The following is a 27,750-nucleotide window of genomic DNA, read 5'->3' as shown; positions in this document are numbered from 1 at the left end:
TAGTAAATCATTTTGTCTAAGGAAAAAATACGTGCACGGTCTTGCATCGAAAAGCTGCGCTTGAGACGAGACGCCGGATTTGCAAAAGCTTACTGGTACAATTTAAAATATCATTCTCTGGTGCGTTTCAGTTTGAAGGACATTGTTGTTGCTTCAATAAAAGCTGCGTGTGTGTGCCGTATATTGCCATCAGATTGTGTGCACTCTGTTGCTTTAGCGGTTTAGCAGCAGGTGTGACGTGGTTTGTGTGAGCAAAATTCTTATGGACTGCCCTGCATGCTGTCGTCGCTTTCGAGATAGGTTACGTACGAATCCGTACTATCTGGATGATGATGCCCGCTAAGATCCATGTGTGACCCTATGGGAGGAACCTGCCCACCCTGTCCCGGCATCGGTGGCATTCCGCCGGGACCGCCGCCAGGACCTCCACCAGCTCCTCCACCATTGCCGACGTCATATCCATGCATCTAAGAAGCGGAAGAAAAAAACGAAACGGAGAAACGGATCAAATTAAGAATATTATTTATTAAACTATGATAAAAGAATAACATAAAAAGTCCTTCTTAGCTTTATTGTTTTTCTTCGCAAAATTGTTCGTTCATAGTGTGCCTAACCGTAGAGAAGACATTATACTGCAACATTGAAGCAAATGCAGTCGAAGCAACCATTGCAAAAGTCTGTTAAGCTTAAAAAACGGACTGGCGTAGAAGGAGATGGATCCGAAATGAACCAAAGCAAACAATTCAGCACATATTTCATGGATTGTTATAGCACAATACCGAGCGGGTCGTTCTGCGTGTCGTTCTTGATTGGCTTGGCTCGGTTTCCTGCAGCGTAGAGTATTCTTCTGCCATCGTCTTTCGGCATAATCAACGGATTAGTGGTAGCAGAACTACGCAGAATGAAGGTTTTTTTTTTCATCTTCTACACATTCCATCCTCTATCTGCTCTTTGTTCGCGGCGTTCAACTGACAAAACTTCCATTTTGTATGTTCACCGTGTTTTCCTCCAGCCTGTGATCGCGTTGATCGCGCTGCGAACCGTTTGTGTTGTTAATAAAGCCTATCGTACGATAATGTTGCAGCAGACTGTAGTGCTCATGCATGTTTCGATGCCTGACCGCAGTAAGGTATTGCAAATTTTATTTTCATAATCTATTACCCTGACTGTGTCAGACTTGAATCGGTTACTGGTGTTTAAATTTGATTTTTTTTACATATTTACCTGGTTGACTAAATGCTGGAAAGCAGGTGTGTGCGTGTTGATCGATCCGTTGCTATCGAGATCGGAATGGAGAGCGAAATCGGACAACGCCTTCCACGGTGGTTGATAGGCGGTCACCTCTAGACCGTGCAGATTAAGCGGTGAGTCGTGCCGCACAGGTGAGCTCGCCACCATCGGTATTCCCTGCATTCCGTAGCCCAGCTTTCGCCCTTCCTGTGGCACATACAGAAACAGAACAGAAGAGAACTTCGTTTAATCTCTACCAGTCCCTTCCGGTGGTTGATTGAACCGCTGATCGAACGTACCTTCTCTTGCTGCATCTGCAGTTTCATCTGGATGGTTTTTTTCTTATCCTTGCAGCGCTTGTTCTGGAACCAAACCCGTATGACCCGCGGTGACAGACCGGTCATCTCCACTAGCTGCTCCTTCATCAGGGCGTCGGGTCGCGGGTTTGCGTTGTAGCACGTACTGCACGTAAGAAGATGGAAGGAGAAAGCGTAAGGAGAGAATATGTATTATTGGCAGTAACGTAAAACAACTCCGATAGTGATGCATCTCAAATTGCACATGTGCATTATGTGGTTTCGCGTGAAGCGCTGTGCAAACATCGGTCTGAACCGTTTGCGACTGCACGGACGATAGGACGCGTGCTGCGCTGACGCACACAAGTTGCCATTCAACCGCGTTGGCCAGTGCAACTGCATTATGGTAATAATTTGCACAATTTGTATTTCGCTTAGCCAGTCAATATTAATGATGGGCGCCAACACCATCCACGACCGTACGTTCGCCTGTGATCGCGTGCGTGTATGCGCTTCTAATTAGAGAGAATTCACAGACCAACCGGTAAGTTCGGTAGGTCACAACAGGCTGCAGTGTACAGAGTCACGGTGACTGCAAGTGTCTCAAGTGACACTGGAGACGCGGTGGCGCTTCCGTCCGTCTGACGGATCATCCTTTTTGTTTTCCGACGGCATGGTACTGCTTAACTGTGGCAACGTTAATCTCAACGTACTTGTGTTAAAATTACTATTTGTGTTTATTACACAAAAAGACATCAAATACCGATTATGACCAATGTTTACATACGTTAGGTTGTTCCTAATCGAACTTTCCAATCAAATCTTGTTTTTTCCTGTTTTTTTTTAAGTAAAATGGAAGAATCCTTCTCATTTTAAGTGCAACAAAAATGGTGAAATATGAACCTAACAAAGCCTGATCAGGAGAGCCTTTTAGAAGATTACAAAAGATTTAACATCAAGTAGGCCATGTTAGCAAACTTTAACTGCTTCATTGAATTAGTTTGTGGTAGCTTCAATGTTCAATGAAGAATACATCATCCAAATATGCCAGTGAAGACTATTAAGTAGACAATAGGCCTGATTGTCAAAGCCAAACGGAAAACTTTCCGACGGAAAGACTTTAACCAAACGGAAAGCAAATTTTTATTACGGTCACCCGTTAGAGTCGACGAATGTTTCGTTGACTTTTTCCATACATTCATACATTTAAGGATTGCTTTGATCATACATTCACAGATGATTTAATTCGAATTAAATCTATCTTTAATTGCTTATTTTGACTAGAATCATTAACTAATGAATTCGTTTGGTTTAATAATACACTTTTTGTGGTGGATTTTTTTTCGTGGTGGACTGCCGTGGTTCAGAATAATTCCTGCAAACCACCAAATAAAATCACTAAAACGACTTCAAACTGATTGTCATAACATATCCACGTAAAATATGTACACTTTTCTATCGATTTACGCTTAAACATGGTTTTTTATGAAGGCAAACTATACTTTCCGTTGCGCTTGACTGACGGAAAACTTTCGGTCTAACGCGCGTTTCCTTTTGGTTCAGGCAATGCAAATTTTTGACTTTCCGTTCGACAAACATCTGTCATCGACTTTTAAACGTCTTTATTCAGCCAAACGGATAGCCAAACGGAAAGTCATAATACCAAAGTGACAATTATGTGACGTTTGAAAATACGTTTGGATTTCACAATCAGGTCTAATAAGTAGACAATGCTTGATGTGCATCCTCGAGATGATCATGGATGACATATCAACTTAAACGTCGAATCTGTCTTTTACCTAAAGGTCTCGCCCCTTTACAAGCCGGAAGTAACCATCTAATGTAAGTATCATCCGAATATACGTGAAGTAGTTTGGGTAATTTATTCTTTTCTGTTAAGCGATCGCCCGAGAAGTTGCACCAACTGGAGAGAAGCATTCTATCATAACTGCATTCTCTGGGAACCTGTTTTCCTTCCTGTAATGATCTCGATAGTATATCTCCCGGCTTATCACTGGCCAAATTGGTGCGAAAGTACAGGGCGTTCGGGATAATTTTGACAGTTACCTTTTTGGTTTATAACTCGTGATGGAGTTGGCATAGTAAAACAAGCAATACGTCATTCGACAGCTAAAAGTGTACGGAACAAGCAGCGAAAACATCCCGTCATAAAAAAAATGCCAAAAAAGAGTACATTGTGGAAGCGGATCACATGCATCATGATGATCCGCGCCGGACGCGACAACTGCCGACACGGTTAACACCCAGAACAACCAGTGGCTGGCTTACTGCCCGGCGGACGTGCCACGGGTGCCGCAAACCAAGTTCCCCCAGACGGTGATAGTGTTTTCCTGCGTGTCATCGGAAGGGGACGTGATGCCGCCTCACTTTTTCGAGCAGGGGCTGAGGCTGAACGCGGACGGGTACATTTCCATGCTGGATACCGTCGTAAAACCTTGGATCATGAGAGTAGCCAACGGCAGATCGTACGTGTTCCAGCAGGAATCCGCTCCGTGCCATACAGCCTCCAAAACGATAAAGTGGTTGGCGACCAATTTCAACGACTTCACCGCGCCGAATGTGTGGCCTCCCAGCTCCCCGGATCCTAATCCAATGGATTATTTCGTGTGGGGCGCGGTGGAACGGGACACCAACAGAACCTCCAGCAACACCAAGGCGTAGCTGATGGCCAAAATCAGGTCCGTTTTCGCGGCCCTACCCGGGGAAACTATCGCCAGGGCTTGTTCCCTGTTCCGGAGACGGGTGGAGGCGGTAATAGAAGCCGAGGGCGGATATTTTGAATAAAATGAATAAAATACATGGTAAGCTACTATTTCAAAAACAAAAAAAATTTCCCCGATGATGAATTTTGCCATAAAAATTTTTTTCTTTCTCCGTAGGTGACTGTCAAAATTATCCCGGACGCCCGAACGCGTACATCGTATTAACACCGTAAAGCGTATGACTGCGCCTTTGAACATGTATGTTGTGCGTCGGCAAGTTTCGGCAAATATTTTTAATAGATTCGACGGTTGGACATGACTATTTTCCCCCGAATAGTGATAGTAGGATGGGGATGGGTACTTACCGAAGCGTGTGTAGCTGCTTCTCGTTTAGCACCGTCCGCACTCGCGTCGGTTTTCCGTCCGACGGTCCGGTGGGTCCTTTGCCTCGCAAGCTTTTGTGAGATCCCGATTCACTGCCCGAATCTGTTTAGTGGAGGAAACGGAATGATAAGTTTTAGGTTAATGATATATCGCACAAGTTTAGGGAGACAGCAGTAAGTTGGAAGCAAGAAATAATACGACTGTTACTAACTGCAATTCTTAGTCCGAATGAACGTAGCAAACAACCCACTAAACTCCCCCACGCCCCAAACCAAACAAAACAAAAAAAATCCATCCCAAGTACCAGAAAGGAAATGAATCCGCAATGATTGAATTCATGTCAAACTTCGGTTCACATGAACTACATTTGCGTTGGTCGGCGAAGATTGCTTCTTTCTTGTTACGCTCCGTACCGACCTACGTGAGTGTGTGTGTGTGTGTTTGTGTTGGCTTGTATCTGCTACATCGACCCGCGAGCCAACCGCGATTACATCTATTATTATTATTTCTCGTGTTTTATTGATTTGCCGCCGCACCACAAAGTCCGGTATTGAATTGTACCAAAACGCAATTGGGTACGAAACACGGTGCAGTGCAGCCGCCCCGAAGTGAGTCAATTATTTCGTGTAAGACACCGTCTTGTGTGGAAGGTCTGGGACTGGCTGGGAAAGGCCATGGCCACGTCAGGCTGTGTACGTCGACGAATCGACGTAAAAAACAGGGTGAAGGTGTAGGGTTAAACAAGATACACTGAATCAGGCGAAGAAAAATAAGAAAACCCCTACCTTCAGCTCGGACTGCATAGACCGAGCGATAAAGATAGATAGGGAAATAGAGAGAGAGAGAGAGAGAGAACAGAGAGAGTAACAAAGCAAACGGCCACCAAAGAAAAACGTACGTACAAACACAGTACCGCCAAATTCGGCAGAATGGTAGAGATCCACGATCAGTACCGATAATTATCAATACACGTCTAATTACGGGCGGGAAAATCGTTACCGAAATCGGAAACTCGAGCCAAATGCTTGCCCCCTCCCTCCCTTGCGCGCCGTGCCATCCACACACGACTCGGCTAAAGGCAGGAAAAGACAGCGCATAAGCAACTGCCAACAGTTCGAGGGAACGCATTTTCTCCGCAACATTTTCAACAATATTAAGCACTACAGTACGCGATCGCGATTGCAATTATTGGTACTGCGATACCCCCATGAGCAGCCGGCATGATTCAAACGTACTGCAAACAACAAAGCCGAGGCTCCGTGGGACATGCGTACAAGACGTGGTGATGTCGAAATGATGCGTGTGCGTGTGTGCGAGATGGGGGTGAACATGTTGGGCGAAAATTGGAACATTTGTACTGTATGTAGCATTGTTTTATGCTTCGGCTTTATGCTTTATGTTGCTTTTTTGCTCCACTCTTTCACACCCCATTTTCGGCTGGGGTTCCTCCTGTGTCGTTTTACCCAATAGCCGCAACGATGAACGGTGAACAAGGTTGAACAAGAGTACATGCTGGTACGAAAACTGCTTTTATACGCTTGTGGATCGCATGATGCGGAACTAGTTAAATTTAAAAACAATTGTTTGGAAATATAGAATAAAGTTTTGGCAAACGATCATGCGATCGATTGTAGTGCAGCAAACGATCTGGCCAAGGAATCAGGCTCGGTTGGGAAAAAATAAATTACAAACAAACAAACCAAAAAAACAAAAAAACACACAAGAAGTTAAAAAAAGACATTCTTGTAGATAATACACACAAAACTAGAGAAAACAGCGGCCCACCCTCGTTTGAAGTTGTTCCGCCTCTACTATCGTCATCAGAAGGCAAACCCGAAAAAGATTCCGATCGGACTTGCTCTCCCTCACTCTCTCTCTCTCTCTCTCTCTCTCTCTCTCTCTCTCCCGCTTACTGTCCGCTTCTTACCCCTTTTTCGCATGTTCGGGCCGGTGCCGGAACACGGCTGGTGACAAGTTTGGCCGATGTAGACCGTGTGTCTGGAGTATTTACACAACCGAACATAAGTGGGTACAAGCAGATCGGGTGAATCAAGGCAACAGAGAACCGGCCGCTACAAGGGAAGCAAAATAAATACCGAAACCGGACATTTTGCAGTGTAGCGTGTGGGAGTGGGAGTAAGTAACCTGGTGCGGGGGCTGCCAGGACAGGCTGGCGAACCGACGAAGAAGAAAGGCGTCGACGACTCATCATCAATATCATCATCATCGTCATTAGCATCGGGTGTAAAAAGGGCACCTCCCCCCCCCCCCCCCCCTTCCCCCAGGAAAGCCCTCAAGTGGATCGTCGTTACGGAATCGTCGTCAACCCGGACGTAATGCCAGATGGTACCGAACAGCAACGAACCAGGTATTGGTGGTAGAAGAAGGGTTGAAGAAAGTCAGTGGGTAAGGCGAAAGGCATCCGTAGACAGTGTTTGTCGATGAAACACTTGACCATAAGCATAAAGGGATGCCGATCATTGTTACCGTTTGAGTTACCTTACCGAGCCGCCCAGGCTCACACGATTGATTTAATGCCGCCCCGGGCTGGCGCAGGTTGGTTGATATGTAGCGTATATTTATTTGGATTCTTTGTTTTGCTTTGCATTGGTTCGTTGCTCATAGTTTTATCACTGCAGTCAGCCACCTGTCGGAAGAGTGACAATTCCCCCTGTGCAATTCGCGGCACGGGAATGTTTGCATTTTTTATTTTTTTTGCATTTCGATTAAAGCGTAATTGATGCGGTTAGCTAGTTTGTTGCTTAGTCGTTTGTCGGTTGTCGGTGGATGGTAAAGATAAGAACTGATTAGCTATTCAATCGATAGGCCGCAACAAACTGCCAAGGATAGGCATATCATTTTTTTTATCGACGATGTATTGTTTCTGTTGGTGAATCGATTGGAAATCAAGCTCTAAATCAACAAAATCACCCACCTTACACGGGCTCCACTGTTCCAAAGCGATCGTTTTACTTTCGGTTATCGAAAACAAACAAAAAATGACATAAAACTCAGCTTTGGTTGGATCCTTTGCACAACATTAAAACGTTCCTTAAGATTTTGTCAATTTATTACTACTGTTTGTGTGACTCTAGTGTGGCTACAAATATGAAAGCGAACAAAACAGTTGCTGTCACTCACCTGACATGGACCCCAGTTCACTCGAGTGGTTATTATTGCTTAAACTATTATTGTTGTTATTGGTACTGTTGATGTTGTTGTTGTTGTTGGCATTGCCACTGATATTGTTGTTGGGCTCCACGCCCTGTATGAGGCCATTTTGGGACGTTTTCTCCAGATGATCGTGATCTTCCTTGCAGTAAAGCGAACCACCATCCCGGAGCGCAAACTCATCACCTGTAGGAGAGGACACAGACATTTGGAGAGGGGCGGGTAGATGAAGAATATTGTTTCTTCATAAAAAAAAAGCTCAAAAACCGACAAACTTACCTGGTATTAGTTGCCGGGCGCAGGCCGAACATCGAAAGCATTCTATGTGGTAGATTTTCGTTTTGGCCCGCATCACGAAGTCGTTTTTGCTAAATGAGCTACCGCACTTATCACATTTGGTACCGAATAATCTGTGGTAAAAGTGGAGAGAAAACAGTCGTTGAGGAAGGCATTCGATACACGCACGTGCCTGGCGCCTTATCAAGCCTTACCTCACATAATCTCGCTTGCAATAGGTTTTCCCGTCACGCACGAAACAGGTACAGCTCTCGTCCAGAAATTGACGACATTCCTGGCACTTGAGGCAGGCTGCGTGCCATTCGAGGTCGGGTGCGACACGCAGGATGTACTGGTCGTGAATTTGACCACCGCATCCAACGCACAGGGAAAGGCGTTCTTTTTCTGTAAAAAAAAAACAGGAGAAACAATCACAAATCAGTGAGGTTTGCTGGATCAAGAGACTCTTTTACTTATAAATATTGATGAAAGACGTCGTCACTGGTTTGGTTTTAAAAAATACATTTAAAAAGCTATGGTGTGTAATAGTATTAATTGACGATTGTTTCAAACTACATATTGTTTTTATATTTTTGTTCATGTTTGATAATTCCATCCCACGAACGAAAAGATTTTTATTGTCTTCATTCAAACAATTACGGCTCACTCATCAAGGACATTTTTTTATTAATTTTTGTATGAAAACCCAATTTTTTTTCGTACACACTTGTATGATATTGGATGACTATGTCTGCAATATCATGCAAGCAAGATATTATTTTTATAATTATTTTTTTACATTCAAAAATTTAGTAAATCTTCAACCTAAATATATTAGCCTTGGTCGGGCAAAATTCTAAATGAACTTTAAAAAAAATCATAAGTAGGAAAATGGAATTAATTATAAACACACCAAAGCAGTTTCCTTAAAGTTACTGATTGGTGTTTTTCTATTCTGCGGTAAAATGTTTGGTACAATTTCCTGCATTAAAGTGTAAAACCTAAATTCTTCACACAGCACCAGCATTATGTAGCACCGTGTACACACTGCGAGGGAACTTTGTAGGCGGAGCTAGCGGAGTTCATGTCACGCACACTAGCACGTATAATACGCTTGAGCTTACACACACACACACACTGTTATGGTTGCTTATGTACAGCGCGTCACTGTATATAGCAGTGTTACTGCACATTGTGATTTTTAAACCCTTGTAATTCGTGCAGTTTTAGTCGCAAAATTTTGTGCTTTTTTCGCTTTGGAATTTTGGAGTACTCATTATAAACGGTAAAAAATGGATATCTTCGTTGTTTTGCAGAAGAAAAACATAATTTAATAATTTCCCATAGAGAACTGACAGCATATAATTGGTGGTTTTTCTTTTAAAAGCAACTTTCTGCCACTGATAATTTTACCATTCTTTTGTCACGTTGCAAAAAAATTGTTGCATGAAGTTTGATACTTTTTATGGTATCAAACTCACAGCATGATTTGTTATCAGCACTGCATTTTAGGTTCTGTAGAAAAATGCTGTCGTTCATAGCGAGTACACGCAATTGTAATATTTTTTTTACCATATACTAATACTCTGTACCCGTGTGGGGTAAACATGCTCATTTCTGTTAGGCAATGTGTGTACACGAAACCACCCTCCAATGGTTTATGCTTTCTGATACAGAACCGACCACGACAGTGAGTGAGATTTTCGGTGGAATCACGGAAAAGTATGCGACCACTGCTAATAATCGACGAAAGTGTTCTCATCGGAGCCGCTTTTCTTGCTGTGGCAAGCTCAAAGAGCATGCAGGAAGGGAGGGGGTGGGGTGGGCGGCGTTTGGTGATATCAGGGGTAGGTTGAGCATCGTTCGACATACATACATTTCCGAATTTTCCGAGGTTCGAACGATAACCCCCCGGTTGGTCGTTTTTCCCTTTTATCTTTATGGCGGAAAACACTTAAGCTAGAGCAAGGACTAACGAAGGGGTCCGCGCTCAAAACTCAAATTCACAACCGCCACCAACCCATATTCTACCCAGTGCACAGAAGCATCATTCCGCTGGGAGATTGTTTTTCCCCTAAACCACCTAGGAGACGTACTGCTGGATTAGAGTCTCCGGATCCACTGGTATCCATTTATTGCTGCGGTTTTTCAAGTGGAAAGAGAAGATTTTCTCTGTAAAACTGTGCAACCATCATGCCTGCTCGCCTGTCCATCAGCTTCAGGCGCCTACTTACGCTGAAGGGACTGAATCGAAGAACTCTCTTAAGCGGCTTTTCTCGGAGTTTTGTATTGTGGATTTTTAACAATTATTTTTGCCGTGTTAGTATCGATGTTGATGTAAAGATTTTTATCAATTTTTAATGCATGTAACATACAAAGAAAAAAGGTTAAAAATTGCTTTTTTTATGTTGACTCAAACAAACGTATGACAATTGGCAGCGAAGAAGGCTGTGATTTTGGCCTTTTGAGAATTTAGCAACTGTCACAAAAAATGGAGAAAAAAAAACAAAATAAAATAAAGTAGCCGCTACGTTTCTTGATAAAACTTTTTTTTTACACAAAAAAAAAAAACATCAAAAAATAAAAAACGGAAAGCTTTGCTTGGAGTATAGAATGTGGAGCCTCTTAAAAAACTTCGTTCCTCCAAGTTTTATGATAAGATAAATCGGACATCACGATCGTTTAGGATAGCCTGCGTTGAACCAGTGCCAAGAAACTGGTCACACATTAGTAAAGCTGTTGCATCCGTTTCAAGGCAGGACTTGGGCTGCGGAAAACGAAAAAACCAGAACAGAAAAAGTGTGCAGTGTGCGAAAAAACCAGAACAGAAAAAGTTGAGCTTTTTTTTTGAGCATTTTTTATATGCAAAGTTGGGTAAGAAATAAAAAACAAACAATTGAGGAATGAAAAAAAAAATTACTCTTCTACTCTCTCAAATTGAAACATAAAGTAGTGATGGTGTAAGTTCCGACACTCACAGGCAGATGGCATTAGCTTTGAACTTGTGCAATTGACACTACACAAAAAAAAAAAAGACGGGTAAAAGTGAAACACCTGCTTAATACGACAAACGTTTTAATTATCGTAGCACACGGTCCACATTAACAACTTAATACGCTCGAATTATTCGTTCAATTAGTGACAGCGTTAAACCGACACCGACAAAAACGGTCAGCCTCATCAATGCACGCACACGCCAGCATCATAGAGCGAGTGCGAGATGTGTTTTTGCTGTAATTCATTTACCTCGTAGTACACTCGCACATTTGCAGTAGGCCGTGTGTAATAATATTTGTGTATTTCGGTTGAATTGTAAGGTGTAAGCTACCTAACTTTTTTCTATATTTTGTACAACTTATTTGCTGAGTAGGCCACGAAAATAATTGCAACACTGCAGTGATCTTCCGTCACTTTACCGAAATAAACTATTCAATCAAACAAAGTCCGACAACTGGTATGGCGAACGAACCGAGCTCCATATATAAACAGCATGAGCAAAACAGGATCCGAGGCCAACGGCAACCTTCATCTCGCTACCGAACGGTCTGAACTTTTCGAGTGCTGACAGCATAAACTCGCAGGATTTGGGCGGAAAGCATCAAACCGGGGACAGCAACCATCTTCATACCGGTTTCTGCACCAACTACATTGACCAACCGTGCACCACCAGCCAACCCGCCCGAGAGAGACGACTTCAAAGTTTCGCCGACATCGCCGTCCAGCGGCGGGCTCAGGATGAAACGTGTCCACCAAAAATAACCATTTTAAATATTCCATTCTTCAATTGGCTCTTTAGTTTCGCGGGGCGTGTGCGTTCGCGAAGCGCAGTAAAAGGTTTCAAAGGTGTTTCTGTTTTTTTTTTTTCTGTTATTTTGCTGCTGCTCGCCAGTTTTTATTCTCCCTCTGCGACAGAATCTAATATTCTATTCCGTGATGATGATGGGCCTTGGTCAAATCGCTTTTTGGGTTTTGACCTTATGGCATCGTTCCCTGCCGATAGCATTGCTTTTAGAGGTGCAATTTTAATATAGCATTGCAATATATTTTTTTCACTAAGCATTGCCACAACGAGATAAGAATATGTAAAGAGCTTGACTTTATGGACAAAAATCAAATCACACACATCACATTGTACCGCCAACTTGTATCTCCCACATCATATCAAGAACGTTTACAAAATGAGACAGCCTAACAAACTGATAAAAAAGGAAGATTTCTGTTGCGTTCCTCTTCGAATCGTTCCTAATCGGGCGCATTTGCCGCACGCGTCCGCACCTAATGGGTAGAAAAAGTTTTATGGTGATTAATTTTATATTCCCACCTCCGCGGTATTTTTCGGTCCCAGTACGATGCCGACGTTGAAAACAAAACCTAAAATGTCAAAATGACAAAAGTCTTCTCGATCGGTACTTGGCACAAAGGGAAGATCAGTTGGACAGGAAGAAACTGAAAATGCGTTGCACAAATTTTGCACATAAAAATCGATAAAAAGTGGGAAAGTGGGAAATGAGTGAGGTAAAACACGATAGTGCAATTGTGATAGGCGAAACGTGGGTCTAGTTTGCGAACTAGTGCGACCCAATAAACACCTTCCAACCTCTGCTGGCCATTGTGTTGTACATCACGGAAATGCTTTTGCTATCGAATGCCGGTCGAGAGAGAGATAAACCACAAAAGCAATCTATACAGACGAGAAGATAAACCCCCCAAAAACAGGTATCTTGTTAGGGTTAATTTGAGAATGTTTCGTTACTTTTCGTTGGTGGGTGCTTGTTGCTTTGCCCCGTGTATTGTTTTATTGTTTTTAATTTTACCTCGCATTTGGCTGTGCCACCCAAAAACTGCTTTGGCCGATTCGCCCCTTAGTTCGTACCGTACACCTTGATGCTTGATGAATCGCTTGCATCGTCATTTCCAAAAGGTCTCGCGTTGATCTTTTTGTTCTGCCGTAGCTATCTCTGCGTAGTCGTCGTCGTCGTCGTCGTCGTGGTTGTCTCGTTTTTATTACATCTTTATGATCACTTTTTTATAGTTTTAGATGCGTGTTGCTTCAAATGAGAGGTTCGGTGTGATGACCGCGCGTGTGCAGAGTTTTTGTTATTCTTCTTCTCGCTCTCTCTCTCTCTCTTGTTTTTTTTTATATCTACTATCACCCCGAATCTTTGGTTTTAAAGATTCCGTGTTTATGGTGCGCACTACTAGTGCTCTTTTGCAGTATAACTACTAGTCACTCTCTGGTCCAAATACACCAGCTGTTAGCTTTTTGCGAGCTGACTGACAGCCAGTCAGATGATCTTCATCGTCGCGTCAGACTGACGACCAAACGTCAAGTGATGGTGTAAAACTGGTCAGTCTGGCGGGTTTGTGTTTTGTGTGTTGTGTGCACCAGCGTGTAGGAATGTATGTGTGAGACAAAATAATTAAAAAAACAAAACGGGAGACTTGCGTCCCGATAGTCCAGTCCACCAGCCGGTAATGCGATGGATTGGTACGAGATAAGTCCAATCGTAATACGGCGGGCGGCGGGTCAGCAATAGTAGTCACCGCCGTTGCTCGAGCCGGCTTTTCAAAACCGGGACCCGAGCCGACTGCCGGGTAGACAGTAGTGTTTATCTAGTTTATTACGGACGCCTGTCCGTCGACGAGTCGCGCTAAGCAATCACGCGGTTTTGTCCTCGGTTGAAGCGAGAATCCGAGAATACAACAAAAAAAAAAATGACTCCCTTGTAACGATAGAACGGACCCAGCATCCCTAAACCCGGCATCGTCGGTCGGCAAAGGTCAACGAGGAAAGCTGCCGGGGCTGGTTGATAGTTGGTGCCCAAAGGGTCGTAAATATGTTGTTTGGTTTGGCTTCCAGCCCAGGCGCCGTCATGGTCATCGATAACTAGCTGTGGCTGCACCTCCCGCTTGGCTATGCATCGATGCATTTCTTTTCTATGCTGGTACGTGAATGTTTTTTTTTTTGTGGTTTTGCTTTTTGTTTTGTTCCATCATTGATTCTTAGGACACGGTGTCCGGCCAAGGAGCAGACAGGCCACGCTGACGTGGCCTGTGCGAGATGTGCCGTTGCAACGTTTAGATGCTAATGATGATGAAGACGATCGATTACAGTAATGACGCTGAACACCTACAATATGTGTCACCTTGGAAAACCGTTTTTGGGCGGGAATTGATTTGAATATGGTTATCCTTCATTCGTAACTTTCGCTTGTTCGGGTTCGCTTTCGGTATTTTTCAAAGAACTCTTGTAACCTTCCGTGACATACAATGTTACATTCCTATTCAGGTGCGATCATGTGCGGATAGAGGGGTATCGCTGGATGATAGTTATTTAATTCATAATGATACCATAAATGCAATTCTATTTAGCCAAACACGAGTATCTAGACAAATCGTTATTAGCTGTTACGTACACAGTCGATGGTAACGTGTTTTTTAAGTTAAACAACAGGAGCAACATTACGATCATATTACTTCAAGATAAGATTACTCATGCTCACAACTACACTCAGTTTCCAGTTGAATGAATTATATGAACGTATTTTTTTGTTTTACACTAATTTTTCACGTTTTCTGTTCTTTTGGAAAATCGTTTGGAAGCTGAATCTTCTTCTCCTTGGCTTAACGACCTCTAAGATCATGCCGGTCATCGAAATGGCTTAGTTGGATAGTCACTATCCTTACTACGGGGGGACGGTCTGGATGGGATTTGAACCCCGGTCCTGCCGTTTGAAGACCGGCGCCGGTGTCGCCTATACCACCGGGCCGCCTCCTGGAAGCTGTATAAAATAACATAAACAAGTTAGATTGTTAAAAACATTCTTGTCATCCAATGCGTCCATAGTCAAGCATTGATGTACAACAAAGTACAACAACGTTACGAAAATGTATGACAAACGCAGACGACGATCAAACTAGGATCCACTCCAGTGTGTTTAACGAAAAGCAAGTCAAACCGAAGTATTTTGAGATGCGAGCAAATTTTTGAGAACGAGTAAGTAATCACTATTAATGACCCAATCAACCACAACCATGGTGACACATTGAAAATGAATGTCTGCCATCAAGTGGTTGTGAAATGACGAAAGCAACGTGGTTCTTTCCTTCCCAACCGTTCAATCAATTATCTTCACCGTTGGAGAACTGTGAGATGTGCGGTGCAGTGTTGAATGAAACGAAGAAGAAGAGGAAAAAAAATTAACCACTCGAAAAGGTAAATTATTAAAATTGTAAACAATCTTTCTGACAATCGGAAACGGCGCCATCCGTCCTTACCGGAAAAGTTCACAGTTCGAGCAAGAATCTTCCCAACGAGCGAAGGCAAACGGAACAAATATAGCAAAACAATCGATCGTGTCTAAACACGGCAGTGAAGGGAAAATAAACGGCCACCACGAGGAGAAAGCCAACGAGATCCGATGATGACTTTAGCAACCAGAATATATACGTAAGCACCACCGAACTTCCCAAGCTGTGCAGGCAATAATTCTCGTTTAATGGATTAATAATTTGTTATAAATTATGCTGATTTGCCGGTAGTTTGGCTCGGCTTTATGACCATCCATAAATCATAAGAGTCGTTTCGAGAAGCTTTAGAACGGCAAGCTGTAGCATAGGCGATGAGCGAATTTCGGGAGCACTTTGGTTATGTGGAGCGGACAGTCGAAAACAGCAAGATTCGACAAATCTAGCTTCTGTCGGATGTGAGAGTAGCTCATTACGAGCGATTTATGAGACTTTTCATGTAGGTGTGTTGTATTATCATCGCAACGTATCCGCGAATTTCACAAAAAAATATTTTACATTTTGAAGTAAGCTGCAATCAACAATAATATATTACATTAAGTTCGTAAGTAAAATTGCAGCCAAAGCCCTTGAAGTAGAGTGTGGAGAATTTTTCTCGTGCCGTGTAGATCACGATCACCCACTAGAAGATGAAAGAAAACTGCATTTATACAGTGTGTGCATGATGCAATCGTCGGCAAGCATGACCTTAGCGTGACCATGTTAGAAACTCCTTGACGTCGGCAATTTTTCGCCACCTATGGACCGCACACTCGTTGGGAAAAAGAGTGCTGCTCTGCTCCTTGCTTAATCAGCATTCGTCTCACGTGTGTCTTCGCAGCGGTGGTACACTTCAACGATCATCAAAGCGCATCGCCCGAGTGGCAATGAGCTTCGATCGTAAGTTGGCGTTAAAATATTGTTCAACTTCGAGAGGAGCACATCATCAGAGGATGGTGCTGTGTTCTGTTGTTGCATATGCATGCAACTCATGCGTATCTGGCTCAGTTATTACACCGCGTTCGTAAGTTTTGGAATCGATTTTTCGGGCAAGGGTGTCAGACTCAAATGATCGTTTCGATCGGATCCCTGTGTATTGATAAAACAATCAACAAAGCAGGAATCGCTCTGGGATACTTGCAGAAACAAATAGTTTGTTGTTCTGCGCTATGCTTTTGACTAACAACTGTCATTTGAAAGTCTCATCCTTACATGAGAGATGGGACATTGCACTCTTTGGGCATGGTAATTGAAGCTCAGAATTTTCCGTGCGGCGTTGAATCAATCTGAAGTTCTGTTCCAAACAAGAGACACACCGTTCCCTGCAGCTGTTTTGTTTTGTTGGTTTTTTGTTTCTTCACACCTATCGGTGCTATAAAATTATAAATTTTATAGCCTTCAGTCTGCACGTCTTTACTTTTCCATATTTAAATCCCTACAATTCGACGTGTGAATGATTGTTCGTTTTCTCGAACAGAACCTCGTTGATGGTGAATGATGAATGATTTCAATTGTCGGTGGCACACAAACACAAGCCGTAAAATCCGCTCGCGCGCTCTTTCGCGCTGGGTCTTTGAGACCCATTTTATTCGGCCAACCACTACTGTACAACCTAAGCTTCATGCAAGGTGTTAGTGGCCTTGGGAGCTGATGACACTCCCGACGGTAGCATCCAGACGCTGGCGAGTATGTCACCAACACTCTGCCGGCAACCGTGCGTTGTGCCGAATAATGTTTGCCTTTCCGATTAGCGAGTATTAGCCGTGTGTGGCGGGCCAATTAGCACGTGCGATCATTACCGAACCGCAAACTATCAACCGCCCTGCACCTGTGAGTCCTTGCGGTCGGTTGAGGCAAACCGATCCAACCCAACCGATTCAACCCTAGTCAACCAGCTCCTCGCCGTACACGCTGGTGGGGCATTGGTAGCGAAGATAAATTAGCGAATATCACCGTGTCGGGTGATCGTGTCGCGATCGTCTCGCGTAAGCGCTTTCGTCACCGGTCACCGATACTCGCAGTCCTTTGCACTGCCATGTAGGCCCCCGTCTGGGGCCTAACTTGAGCCAAAGCCATAAGTCAGAGCACGACTTGTACCAAGCTTCAAGAGCAGAAGCGGCTACAGCAGCCACACTTCAGAACCACTATTGCTCACCGTATGGGACCGGGCGTTTGTTTTTTGGTTTTGTTTTGCTGTTCCGTTCTTAGCCCGCGGTATCTTGCTGCTTGGCGGTTGCTCCCAACCGGTGTCTAGTTTTATTTATCGCGCTGGTGGACCGCAACGCATAGCTGGAAAAATGCAAAGCAGGGAAGATCGTGTTGGGAAGCGACACTGGTCGTTGGGCACACCAGGGAAAGGGTAAGGCAACCACGAACAACCACGACTGATAAGGCAGGCATAAAACAGGACGAACCGAACCGAAAAGCGTCTTTGATCTTTTGCCTCAGAGATTTTTGCGGCCTGCTAACCTGGGAATCCTGGGAATAAAGCGGGATGTACGCACGCATAAGAGAAAGAAATCGAACGAAATCGACGCAAAGCAAACGGTGATTATGAAAAGCGGAGTAAAGAACGGCATGAATAATGTCTTCCATCATTCTGGTACCGCGCGCGTAAACTGAACGGCGGAGCGGGATGAAAACTGATGAAGTACCGACAACATTACCCAAAACCGACCGACCGACTGCCGGCCACGTGAAACGATGTTTCGTGTGAAGCGAGGAGAGTGTTTCGGTGGATTTCCCTGCGCGGTGTGAAAGATGGCGAGAAGCGGTGACAAAAACATCATTTGGCCTGAAGCTGTATATAGCAAAGGCCGGGTTACCGCTTGTAAATAAATCTTCCCATTTCGGTACTGGCCAGAACAGGGAAGAGGAAGCGGAACCGCTTGATGATGATGCACTGCACTGCCTGCAGCCGGATGACAGCATCAGCAAGGCGAAATAATTTAAGCTAGTCGAAGGCTTAAGTACAGGTGTTACTAAAAATGATTTCCAAACGAGTCGTAGCGCGTACATAGTCCGCAAGATGCAATGTCAGCAATAAAGGGCCAAAAATTAGAAAAAAAAGTTGCGCTACTAGCAATTGTCAATACCGTGTCGTCTGACGTAACTACAGTAGCACTTGTTTGAATCGATCAAATATGTGGTTTTTTAAACGGAAGTGTGAAAGCAGAGCTTACACACGGTACCTTGTTAGCAATTGTGTGCCCTCGATTGGGAGTATCGGCTATGGGAAAACGGTCAAACACTAACCAGCGCGTCTGAAGCTGGGAACGTTTCCCCAACGGTCTTTAACCAGCGTTCCAAACCAATATACGATCGCACGGCCAGAGCTCGTCGTCCGAAAGGTCGTGTGATGGTCGCGTAAGGTTTTGTTTCATCGTTTGCTCACTGCGCTTTATACTGCTTTCACACTTCAACATGCTAATTTATGAAAAATGTGACTCTAATAAGAAAAGCATACATAATTTGTTTATAAATCCATAAAACCCGACCACACACAACGTAGCGTGATGGTGGCACTTGTTGGATTTCATCCCGTCACTGGGGATGAAACAGTCATCGTATCATCGTATCGGACGTTACGTTGCCAGCGTCGTTATTCCGCTGTCGTTCCGTTCAACGACTTCTTCATCAACATTTGACTGCGTCGCTGACATTCAGCGTCGGAACCTGCGCCCGTTCGGCGGAAAAGTCACACGCACATGCGATCGTGCGGTGATCGCATGATATAGAAACGATCGCGCATCTCATCCAGACGAGATTTATTGCACTAATTTCGGTCGGTAGACACCGTAAAGATGGTAGCACGAAAGGAATATTTTATACCGGGTTGGACACTTTCTTGCACACGCATAATACATTTTTTTTTTGGGGCATAAAATTCTAGTTTTGGCATTGTACACTTCCGACGAAAAAGCGATCAGTAGCAGAAGCTTAACTTCAAAGCGGGCACTGAGCTGTTATCGCATTTCCGATCGACAGATTTCCGATTCCAATTCATTTTTACTGTGGCCATGGGGGCCCTTTGAAGCAAAAAGCACAAATACCTCCGATGTGCGGCAATATCAGACGGAAAGCGACAAACGGTTCTCCCAATCGATTCTGGGATAGTCCGGTGGTAACTCTCTGAAGGTAATTTGCGAAGCCAAATCCGCGATGTTCTTTTTATCATCGTTTTTTTTGTTTTTGTTACTTCTTTCTTGTTGCTGCTTTTATTCCTCACAGCATTGCCTTCTTTTCGTTGCCGCCGTTTGCTGGAGCTTAATTTGCATTAACATGGCGGCAATTCCTTTGCGCGGTACGATCGTTGGATGATTGTGGTTTTCGTGATGGCTAAAAGTCGCCGGCAACGATCAGAGGCAAAACTTTTGTATGGCAAAGTAAAAAATCGTACATAGAGGACTGAAAAAAAAAAAAACAACAGCCAAGCGCACACACACGTGGTGTGCATTTGCTGACAAAAAGTTACAAATGCGAATGAAAAAATCATACCCAACAGGGCAAAAATACTTGCGAGGACGATATTCGGACGTTTTTGCTGTACCAATCGACGTCTAGGATTGTGAACTGCAGCAAAATCCTTTTTTTTTGGCAGTAAAGTTTGTAATATTTGCTAACGTTACTGTGAAAAGTATGGCTGGTAGCAGGAAAATCATACACATAAAATGGTGTCAAAACGGCTGCCAATGCTGCGAAGCGCAGCGACACGATTGCAATCTTCAGCCAATGCAAGCCACCACACCATTCCGAGAGCATGGACACATTTGTTACGCTGCCGCTTCGCAAAGGGATAGGAAAAAAAAAAGGGCCAGTAAAGGAAGACAAGGTATTTCGCATCGTCTGCCGGTTGATATCGTTTCGTGATGTTGCTACATTCTCTTTCTTTGGCACACGAATGCCGGCCGCCCGGCCGACCGACAAACAATTCTGCGACCAAACTGGCCCACAACACAGCGCAGTCCTTGGGGTTTGTTAGCGTGTTGCTTTTTTTTTTTTTTTGGTGGTGTTCTTTCCTGCTCAATAAAATAACCCAAATGCGCGAGAAGGACAATCCCGACCGTGGCGTATAAGTGCTGAAAGGCTGGTTGACCGAAATGGTCAAGGTAGAGACCGCAGAGCAAACGGAAAGAACGGAACCGAACGGAATGGTAATCAAATTTGCATAAAACCGTGGTGGTGTCGTCATGAACGCGTCCTGTTTTCCCCTTCGCTTTCCGTGGTTCTTCGGACGCTCTGTGTGTGTGTGTGTGTGTGTGTGTGTGTGTGTGTGTGTGTGTGTGTGTGTGTGTGTGTGTGTGTGTGTGTGTGTGTGTGTGTGTGTGTGTATTGGTTTTTAATAAATTATTTTGCAAATTTATTTTGAAGTTAATAGAGGAATTTGGTAAATTTATTTTGTTTTATTATTCTTTGCTGTGCAGTGTGTCCCGTGGTTTGTGGTGTTGATTTTTGCAGTGTCTTAAAGATGGCAAATGGACAAAGAAATAAGTCGACCGCCACAGTAAAGAGTGCCGCCATATCGGGCTCCCTAACATCTGCGACTTGTTAGTGGGGGTTTTAGTCGCTTTACGCCTCTCCCGGTGGTAAGGTGTTTTAAGTTTGGGTGGCATTCCTTCGGGCTGGTGGTGGTAGTGGCCAGTGAGCGGAAGCTGTGAGATTTGCTCTTGTGTGCTTTATTTTGACTTTTTCGATCGATCTTCCCGATCTATGCTTTGAAGAGTTCTGAGTTCTTCGCTCGTTTCGATCGTGCTTGGCCCCTTTACACTCGCTAGCGTAAGCGTGTTTGCGTGCTTGTATGTGTATAATTATGGAAAGTGAATCGATCGAGATTAACGCTACTGTTACACAACAACGCCAACGTCGTGGCCACCAATATGGACAGTCCGTCATCACGCAGGCAAACGAGATAAATCCAAAAGCTCACCCGCAAGTGCTGCCGTCCGAGGACAATATCCGAGGAGCACGAAACGGACCGCGGGGCAGCATCGATCGGATTCACGTCACGTCAGATTGACCAGCTGATTAATTCTTCTTCTAATATCCCTGCTAATGCCACAAAGTTCCACGAGCTGGTTTGAGCTGAGATAGATTTTGTGTCAATGTTCATTTGTTGTCTCGCGTGTTCGCCCTACGCGCCACCGTTCGCCCGAATGTTTGACGGTTGGTTGATGGGATCTGTCGCTGGCGATCGAGCCGTTGAGTTTGATTTGTGTGTTCACACTGTCTGGGTGCGCGTTATGCACCCGGTAGCTAGTAATTAATGTTATCCAATTAGCGGAGGGCATGTGCGATCAAGTCAGCGGTTGCTGTTCTCATGGCAAAAATGTAACTTATTTGGACGCATTTTAAATTCATTATTGCATTTCCAGTAGTGCAGTTTTCAACCTTTACCAGCTTAGATTTCAAAGTAAATAGGAAAAGGAAGCTGTGCCAACACGACGGTAAAATAGCTCACAGTCGGTTCAAAAATTCCCAATACAAAAAATGACAATATCAGGATGTAGCAGTGTAAACAAAAGAACCTAGAAAAAAAAAAGTTATTTGTTCCGGTTCAGAAGTGCACATTTTTCAAATGTGAATATCAAATTCCATTTCCATCCCGAGTTCAATTTGTGTGTTTGTTGTAAATAAAATACTCGCCCATCCGTCCATTAGTAAATTGGTCCATTCGATGCACCTGCATCTTTTCATCATTTCCCAGCTCGAACATGTAAACCGGGAAACTTGGTCAGAAGAACTTCCGCTCGACAGGAAGAAAGCATAACTCACGTCACGTGCGAGACTGCCGGTAATAACGCATGCTGAGAGGCTTTTTTTTTCATTGGCAACAATCGATAGTGATGAATATGGTGAAGCTTAAAAAAATGTAATCAATTTGGTTCATATGATTTAGGGTTTTTGGGTGGTGTGATGGTCCACCCCGATGCCATCGGGGCTGCTCGATCGAAACCAATTAGTAAAGGCTAGTGATACGTTCCCACATTCAAAAACATCCAATCCATCCCGCATCGACCGCTCACCGCATGCTCTACTAACGCGATCCAATTGTTTGTTTACACTTCGCCGATGGAAAACACCAAAACGGTCGTTTTGTGCCGTTTTTGCCGTCCGATCGAACGGGGCATCCGTCAGCATGCTGTTTATCGAGCAGGTCCCGCGGGACCATGGGCGATCGAATCGTTCCACCGCTGGGAACTTTCTTCCGTTTATGTTTTGGGTCAGTTTGGGACGATAGTGCACACACACACACACACACACACACACACACACACACACACACACACACACACACACAACCGGGGGCTTGGGTGGCGGTGGTTCAGCTGTTTGTGCTTAGATGAATAATTTCTACTCGAATTGTAATTGAATAAACAACACAGTGACTTGTCTGCGTTCGAACAGCTAAACTGTTCGTTCAAAGTGTTGCTGCCGTCTTGCGGACCAACGGTTCGAACAGATGTTGGAAATAATTGGTATATGATTGGGTGTGGAGCAGTACTGTGCGGAGCTCTGGGGGATTTCTGTGCCCAGCTGCAACACTTGTGATGTTTAGTGTAACATGCAATGTCCAAGCAAGTGCAAAACAACACTGAACGAAACGGATCCGTCCGATTCGTGCGTTCGTGTGCGAATGTGAGAGCATAAAATGTTTATGGAATATGTAGCAATTATAGAATTCAATTAGCAAAAGCGAGTGTGAGTGTGTGAGAATAGGAGCAGCGCTCAAGATCATACGCCAACGTCCAACAAATCCAAGAGATCCAATTGCGAACGGATTACGCTTCATCATTGTTCCAGTTTCGAAGCATCCGCAAGGTATACAAAGTAAAGAAATTATTTTGTACCAGCGAGATTAACATAATTTCATAAAAGACGCACTCTGGTCGCACCCTCAGGTGCTAAGGGAACTGAACCAACGAGTCGACACTTACTCGGCCTGGATGGTGGTGATCAAGATAGCGTTGCTCGCGAAACACTGCCCGCAATCATGTTGCCCAGTTGACTTAACGGATCTCTTTTTGACAAACAGCATTGCGCTGACCAATGTTCTTTTAACGGCCAACCAGAATGCAGCCTAAGGTAGGCAGGCAATGGGTCGGAAAATGGAAGTTTAGGAAGACGATCAACTAAGCAACTGTTGCTACTGCAGCTACTGGTGGTACAGACCTAATGAGGATGCGAGTGCGGTGCATTTGAGCGGAAAATAGATACAATAGACGACTGACCAACGGGTCCACGATTCGGTGTTCGCTAGCCAAAAGCTCTCCATTTTCGGAGGATCGGCAAATGGTTGTGGTTTGTGGAAATGGCCTCCATCATTCCCCCGGTCGGTTTTGAGTGTGGAAGAAAAATGGATATCTCCTCTACAAAAGGGAAACCGCGTCGTTTGTTGCTTATCCATGCAAAGGCAGTATAAGCTTTATTTATGATAATCCATATTCATATCTCTGACTAATTCTACATTTTACTGATTATTAATCATGCGTATGAATAATTCGTACACGTTTTGAGCTGTTGCCCATATTCCAAGCTTCTGACAACCGAATAGCAAACATTTCGGGTCGACATGGCATCGAAACTAACTTCGTATCGTCCGAGGGACGGTTTGAAGTTTCTGTACCCACCTCTAAATGATTCGCGGAAATTTGTTACTACACAGGAGAGTCCTATGTGGTCGATTCACAGGAAAAAAAAACCCCTACACCAACTGTGAACTTGACAGTTATATGAGGCGCAAAGAAACGGGGCCTTTGGCGAGGTGTGCTACAGTTTTATTACATTCCGCAAAAAAAACCTTTACCTTGGGAAAACAAGGAAGAGTAGGTTGAAGCTGAACTGAAACACCAAAACAAAACTGTACCAACTGCCCGAAGTTGCCATTTCCACTGGAGCATTTCCACAAGGTTGGATAACGATTGGATTGTAAACACGACGGTTCCAACGGTGCAAAAGGCGAACGAAGGCTTCTCTTCTCGGTAATTAAATAATTTTCACTATCGTATCGCTACAACAGCAAATCTTGCCCCTTAATGGCTTTCCTCGGCGATGTGATGACGCGCAAAAAGCGTTAAAATGCCGAGAGCCGTTCAACACGCCGTGCCGCGTCAGGATTACAGTACGGATCGCTGATCCTAGAACCTCGCTTCAGCTAGCCCCCAGCGTCAGAGATTCCTAGAGGCAGTGCCACTACTGCTTCTCCTCCCTTCCGTAACGGTCAACGGGCAGAATCTTCCGCAACGACATCTCGACCGGAGGCTGACCAACGGGACGTAACAAGCAACAAGGACAGAAAGAAGGGATCGTGGTCCGTGCTCGATCGTAAAATAGTGTGAACTTTATATTCTCCTTAAATTATCTGGTCGTTTATCGGTTTTATGGAGGTTCCTGTTTAGAGGTTTCCATTTCTTCTATGACGCCGCGCTGCCGACAGACAAACAGAACGGTAAATACCTTTACTTTGTGGTCGCCTTGGGTGTACTGTGAGGTCAACTGTATGTTTTTATTTTCGGTTTTTTTTTTCAATCCAGTCCAGTCAGGTGAGAGATTGTCCGGGATTACCTTTCGGAAACGGTATGTACGTAGCATTTGGGTGTTTTTTTCTCTTTTTTTGTTTTGGCACTTTGAACGTTAAAGATCGTGAACGTTGATGAACGCTCGCCCTGCTGGAATGTGTCTTCGTCGGGACCAATTATGATGTAACGTTGCGCGATACTAACAAGTGTACAAAAATATCTTTGAAACAGATTAATCTAGCCAAAGTAACGCTGTATTTAGTTGTTGTAAGGCATTGTTTGCAAAATCTAATATTTATTGTTTCACTAAATCATAGTAGTAAGGCTGGTGTCATTGCTCGGTGGCATGTATGGGATTTGACAGATGAGGTTGAACGTCAAACGTCAAATCCCATACATTTCCCCTGCTACTAGGCGGCATGCCACCGAGCAATGACACCAGCCTCAAAATCTAAAATCTGCAAAACAACAAAATCCCCGTCGGAGGACATTTTAAAAAACAATATTACATCACACCTCAACCTCAAGAACAATGTGCTTTCACATTGGTGCATAATGTGCCAATCGATTTTCTCTGTGCAGCCGGCTGTAACCGCAAACGATGAAAAAGAAAAAAATAACATACACACCCGACACCGGTTGATTGACGTGCACAAACAATCAAAGTCAGACAGATGGAATAAATACTAGCCAATATTCCATTTTCAGGCCAGTGCCGACACATTTTTTAGAGTAACACTAGGATAGTGCTGTATATTTATAAAGGCAAAAAGGTTCGACACCCAAACACGTGAGTACACATGTTTTACTTTTCAAAATGCTTCAGCTCCCAGCATTTCCTCAGCACCCGGTTTTCCGACGGCAGCCGTACAAAATTAGTATGGAGCGTCAAAACATAAACGAGCTCTGTTCTGTTTCCACCAAGAGGGTTCAAAAATGTTAGTCTTCGTTTCGTGTTTGTCTAGGAGAAATATGACGAACCGACCAATCTTCGGTGTAATGAAACTGAAGTGCATTATGTTGGAGTCATATGCCATTGCGCCTGGTTTGGTTGCCATTAAACTGGGAAGTGAACTATCGAAAACTGTGTCCTCTTTCACCGCCAATGAGCCGTTCCATTACTGGCATGAGGCTAATGGAGCCGGATGAACCGAAAATCGCTTCGATCGTCAATAAAACACTTGCTTGCTTGCTTGCTTGCCACGATGATGGATGACGCGTTGAGTTGTATAACAGACCATTTGTGGGAGCTGTGGAACCTTTGCTCTTCTTGCTCCCGTTGTTTTGACGAGTTGTCTGCGATGCACCAAAGATTGACACTTTTGGTGCGCCTAATGTGCGTAATGTGTTTATTGAAGATCTACACCAGCTGTTGCCGGATTGGATTGGTTCGACTATAGGTGGGTCTGGGGCGGAGGCAGAGCATAAGAATGCTATCTTAAAAGCAATCGTGAAAAGAAGCAGAGGAGTAGAAATGTTATTTCGATCGTTTAAACTGGTGTAGTGTCAGCGTTCCACGCGCTCGGAAAAAATATTGCTCGTTGGTGGTCGTCCCGTTGTAACATCAAAGAAGAAGCGTCGAATTCGTCGACGTTTCCTGGTTTCATCAACAAATCAAGCTTCAATCAAACAAGGTTTAGAGTTCGAATGGAGTCTAGATTGCATCAATCAGCACAGCAGCTGCTCGACACTAACCGTCGGATTGCGTCGGGACAATTGCTAAAAGACCAAATTTGCGTATTCGCAGAGGCCAGGCGCACTGTACAGCTAAGCATCATACAGGTTTCAAACCAATTTCTGGCATTATTTAGTGGCCGGCTTGAGGGTATTGTGGAAAGTGTGGGAATTCCGTGGTACCGGTTAAGAAATAACTGGTAGCGAAAATGTTCCGACCGGCATTAGTTGGATTTCCCGACTGAGAAAGGTGTCACTACTCACAACCATTCCCTGTTGCGGTGCATAATGTTACACAAAACGTATGTAAACAATTTGAAAACTGGTCTACCCAATCTCTTTCCACAACTTTTGTTACATAAAATTTGCGTAAAGTTTCGGTACTTCGAGTGCCGAAAATGATCTCGTAAGTCCGGCTCCGGCTTGGAAGTGTATGCTGAAAGTATTAAAGGAATCTCATAAAGCAATCTTACATTAAAAAAAAAACCGTGACAAAAAGGATTCATTAAAAATGATGCATTTAAAAAAGTGTGTTAACAAATCACATATTTTCCTTATTTAACAATAGATAGACAAAACATTAACTAATGCTCCTAAAGCATCCCCTTTGCTTTGAAACACGTGTCACGTGTGGGACAATGAAATGTCCCATGTTACACTAGGACCGCCAAACATTGACATACTTAAACAGTTGCACTATTTGCTGTCACATCATCGTACCACTACTTGGGAATACTTTGTGAAACATTACCATCACTTCCAACACTTTGCTTTGCTCCTTGAGCGCGTGTCTATGATTGTATTGCCTCATTAATACCGTGCTAGATGTTGAATTGCGCCAGCCATGTAATGTTACTTACTTGGGTGAATGTTTGGTCCATGGCAACTGCTGTCCAGAGAATCCAGGTGATGGTTCATTACCAGCGACGGTTGCACCAGTCCACCTCTATGGTTGTGTAAGGGTAGTTGGTGTGCCAATGGGCCACCGATCTCTGCCATTACCATATAGGATGATTTTGGTGGGAATGATGTTAATCAGGACTTGTGTGGTGCTGCGATGCCAATCAAGGTATCGCTTGATTCTGCTTCGTGCGTATATCTGCACTAGTTTCCCTAAGGCACACACTGAATGCTGCTATGGCGTTTTTCCCGCTCTTCGACAATTTGCGCGATGTTTCTGTTAGATTCCTGTGT

At 44.0% G+C, this 27,750-nt stretch overlaps 1 protein-coding gene across 1 annotated transcript; it reads right to left on the bottom strand.

Moving 5' to 3' along the window:
- Nucleotides 1-252: 252 nt before the first annotated feature.
- On the bottom strand, nucleotides 253-27,750 carry LOC126564657 (insulin gene enhancer protein isl-1). The gene is made up of 8 exons (XM_050221745.1): nucleotides 27,417-27,750; nucleotides 8,296-8,485; nucleotides 8,084-8,214; nucleotides 7,775-7,990; nucleotides 4,615-4,735; nucleotides 1,530-1,692; nucleotides 1,225-1,437; nucleotides 253-467 (listed from the first exon to the last, which is right to left on the bottom strand). Exons 1-8 carry the CDS (start codon nucleotides 27,559-27,561, stop codon nucleotides 261-263), a joined length of 1,386 nt encoding a protein of 461 aa, XP_050077702.1. The 5' UTR covers nucleotides 27,562-27,750; the 3' UTR covers nucleotides 253-260.

Source organism: Anopheles maculipalpis, chromosome 3RL, assembly GCF_943734695.1.
Source record: "Anopheles maculipalpis chromosome 3RL, idAnoMacuDA_375_x, whole genome shotgun sequence".
Taxonomy (NCBI): Eukaryota; Metazoa; Arthropoda; class Insecta; order Diptera; family Culicidae; genus Anopheles; species Anopheles maculipalpis.
The sequence above is the reverse complement of the archived record's forward strand: the minus strand, read 5'-3'. Positions and strand labels throughout refer to the sequence as shown.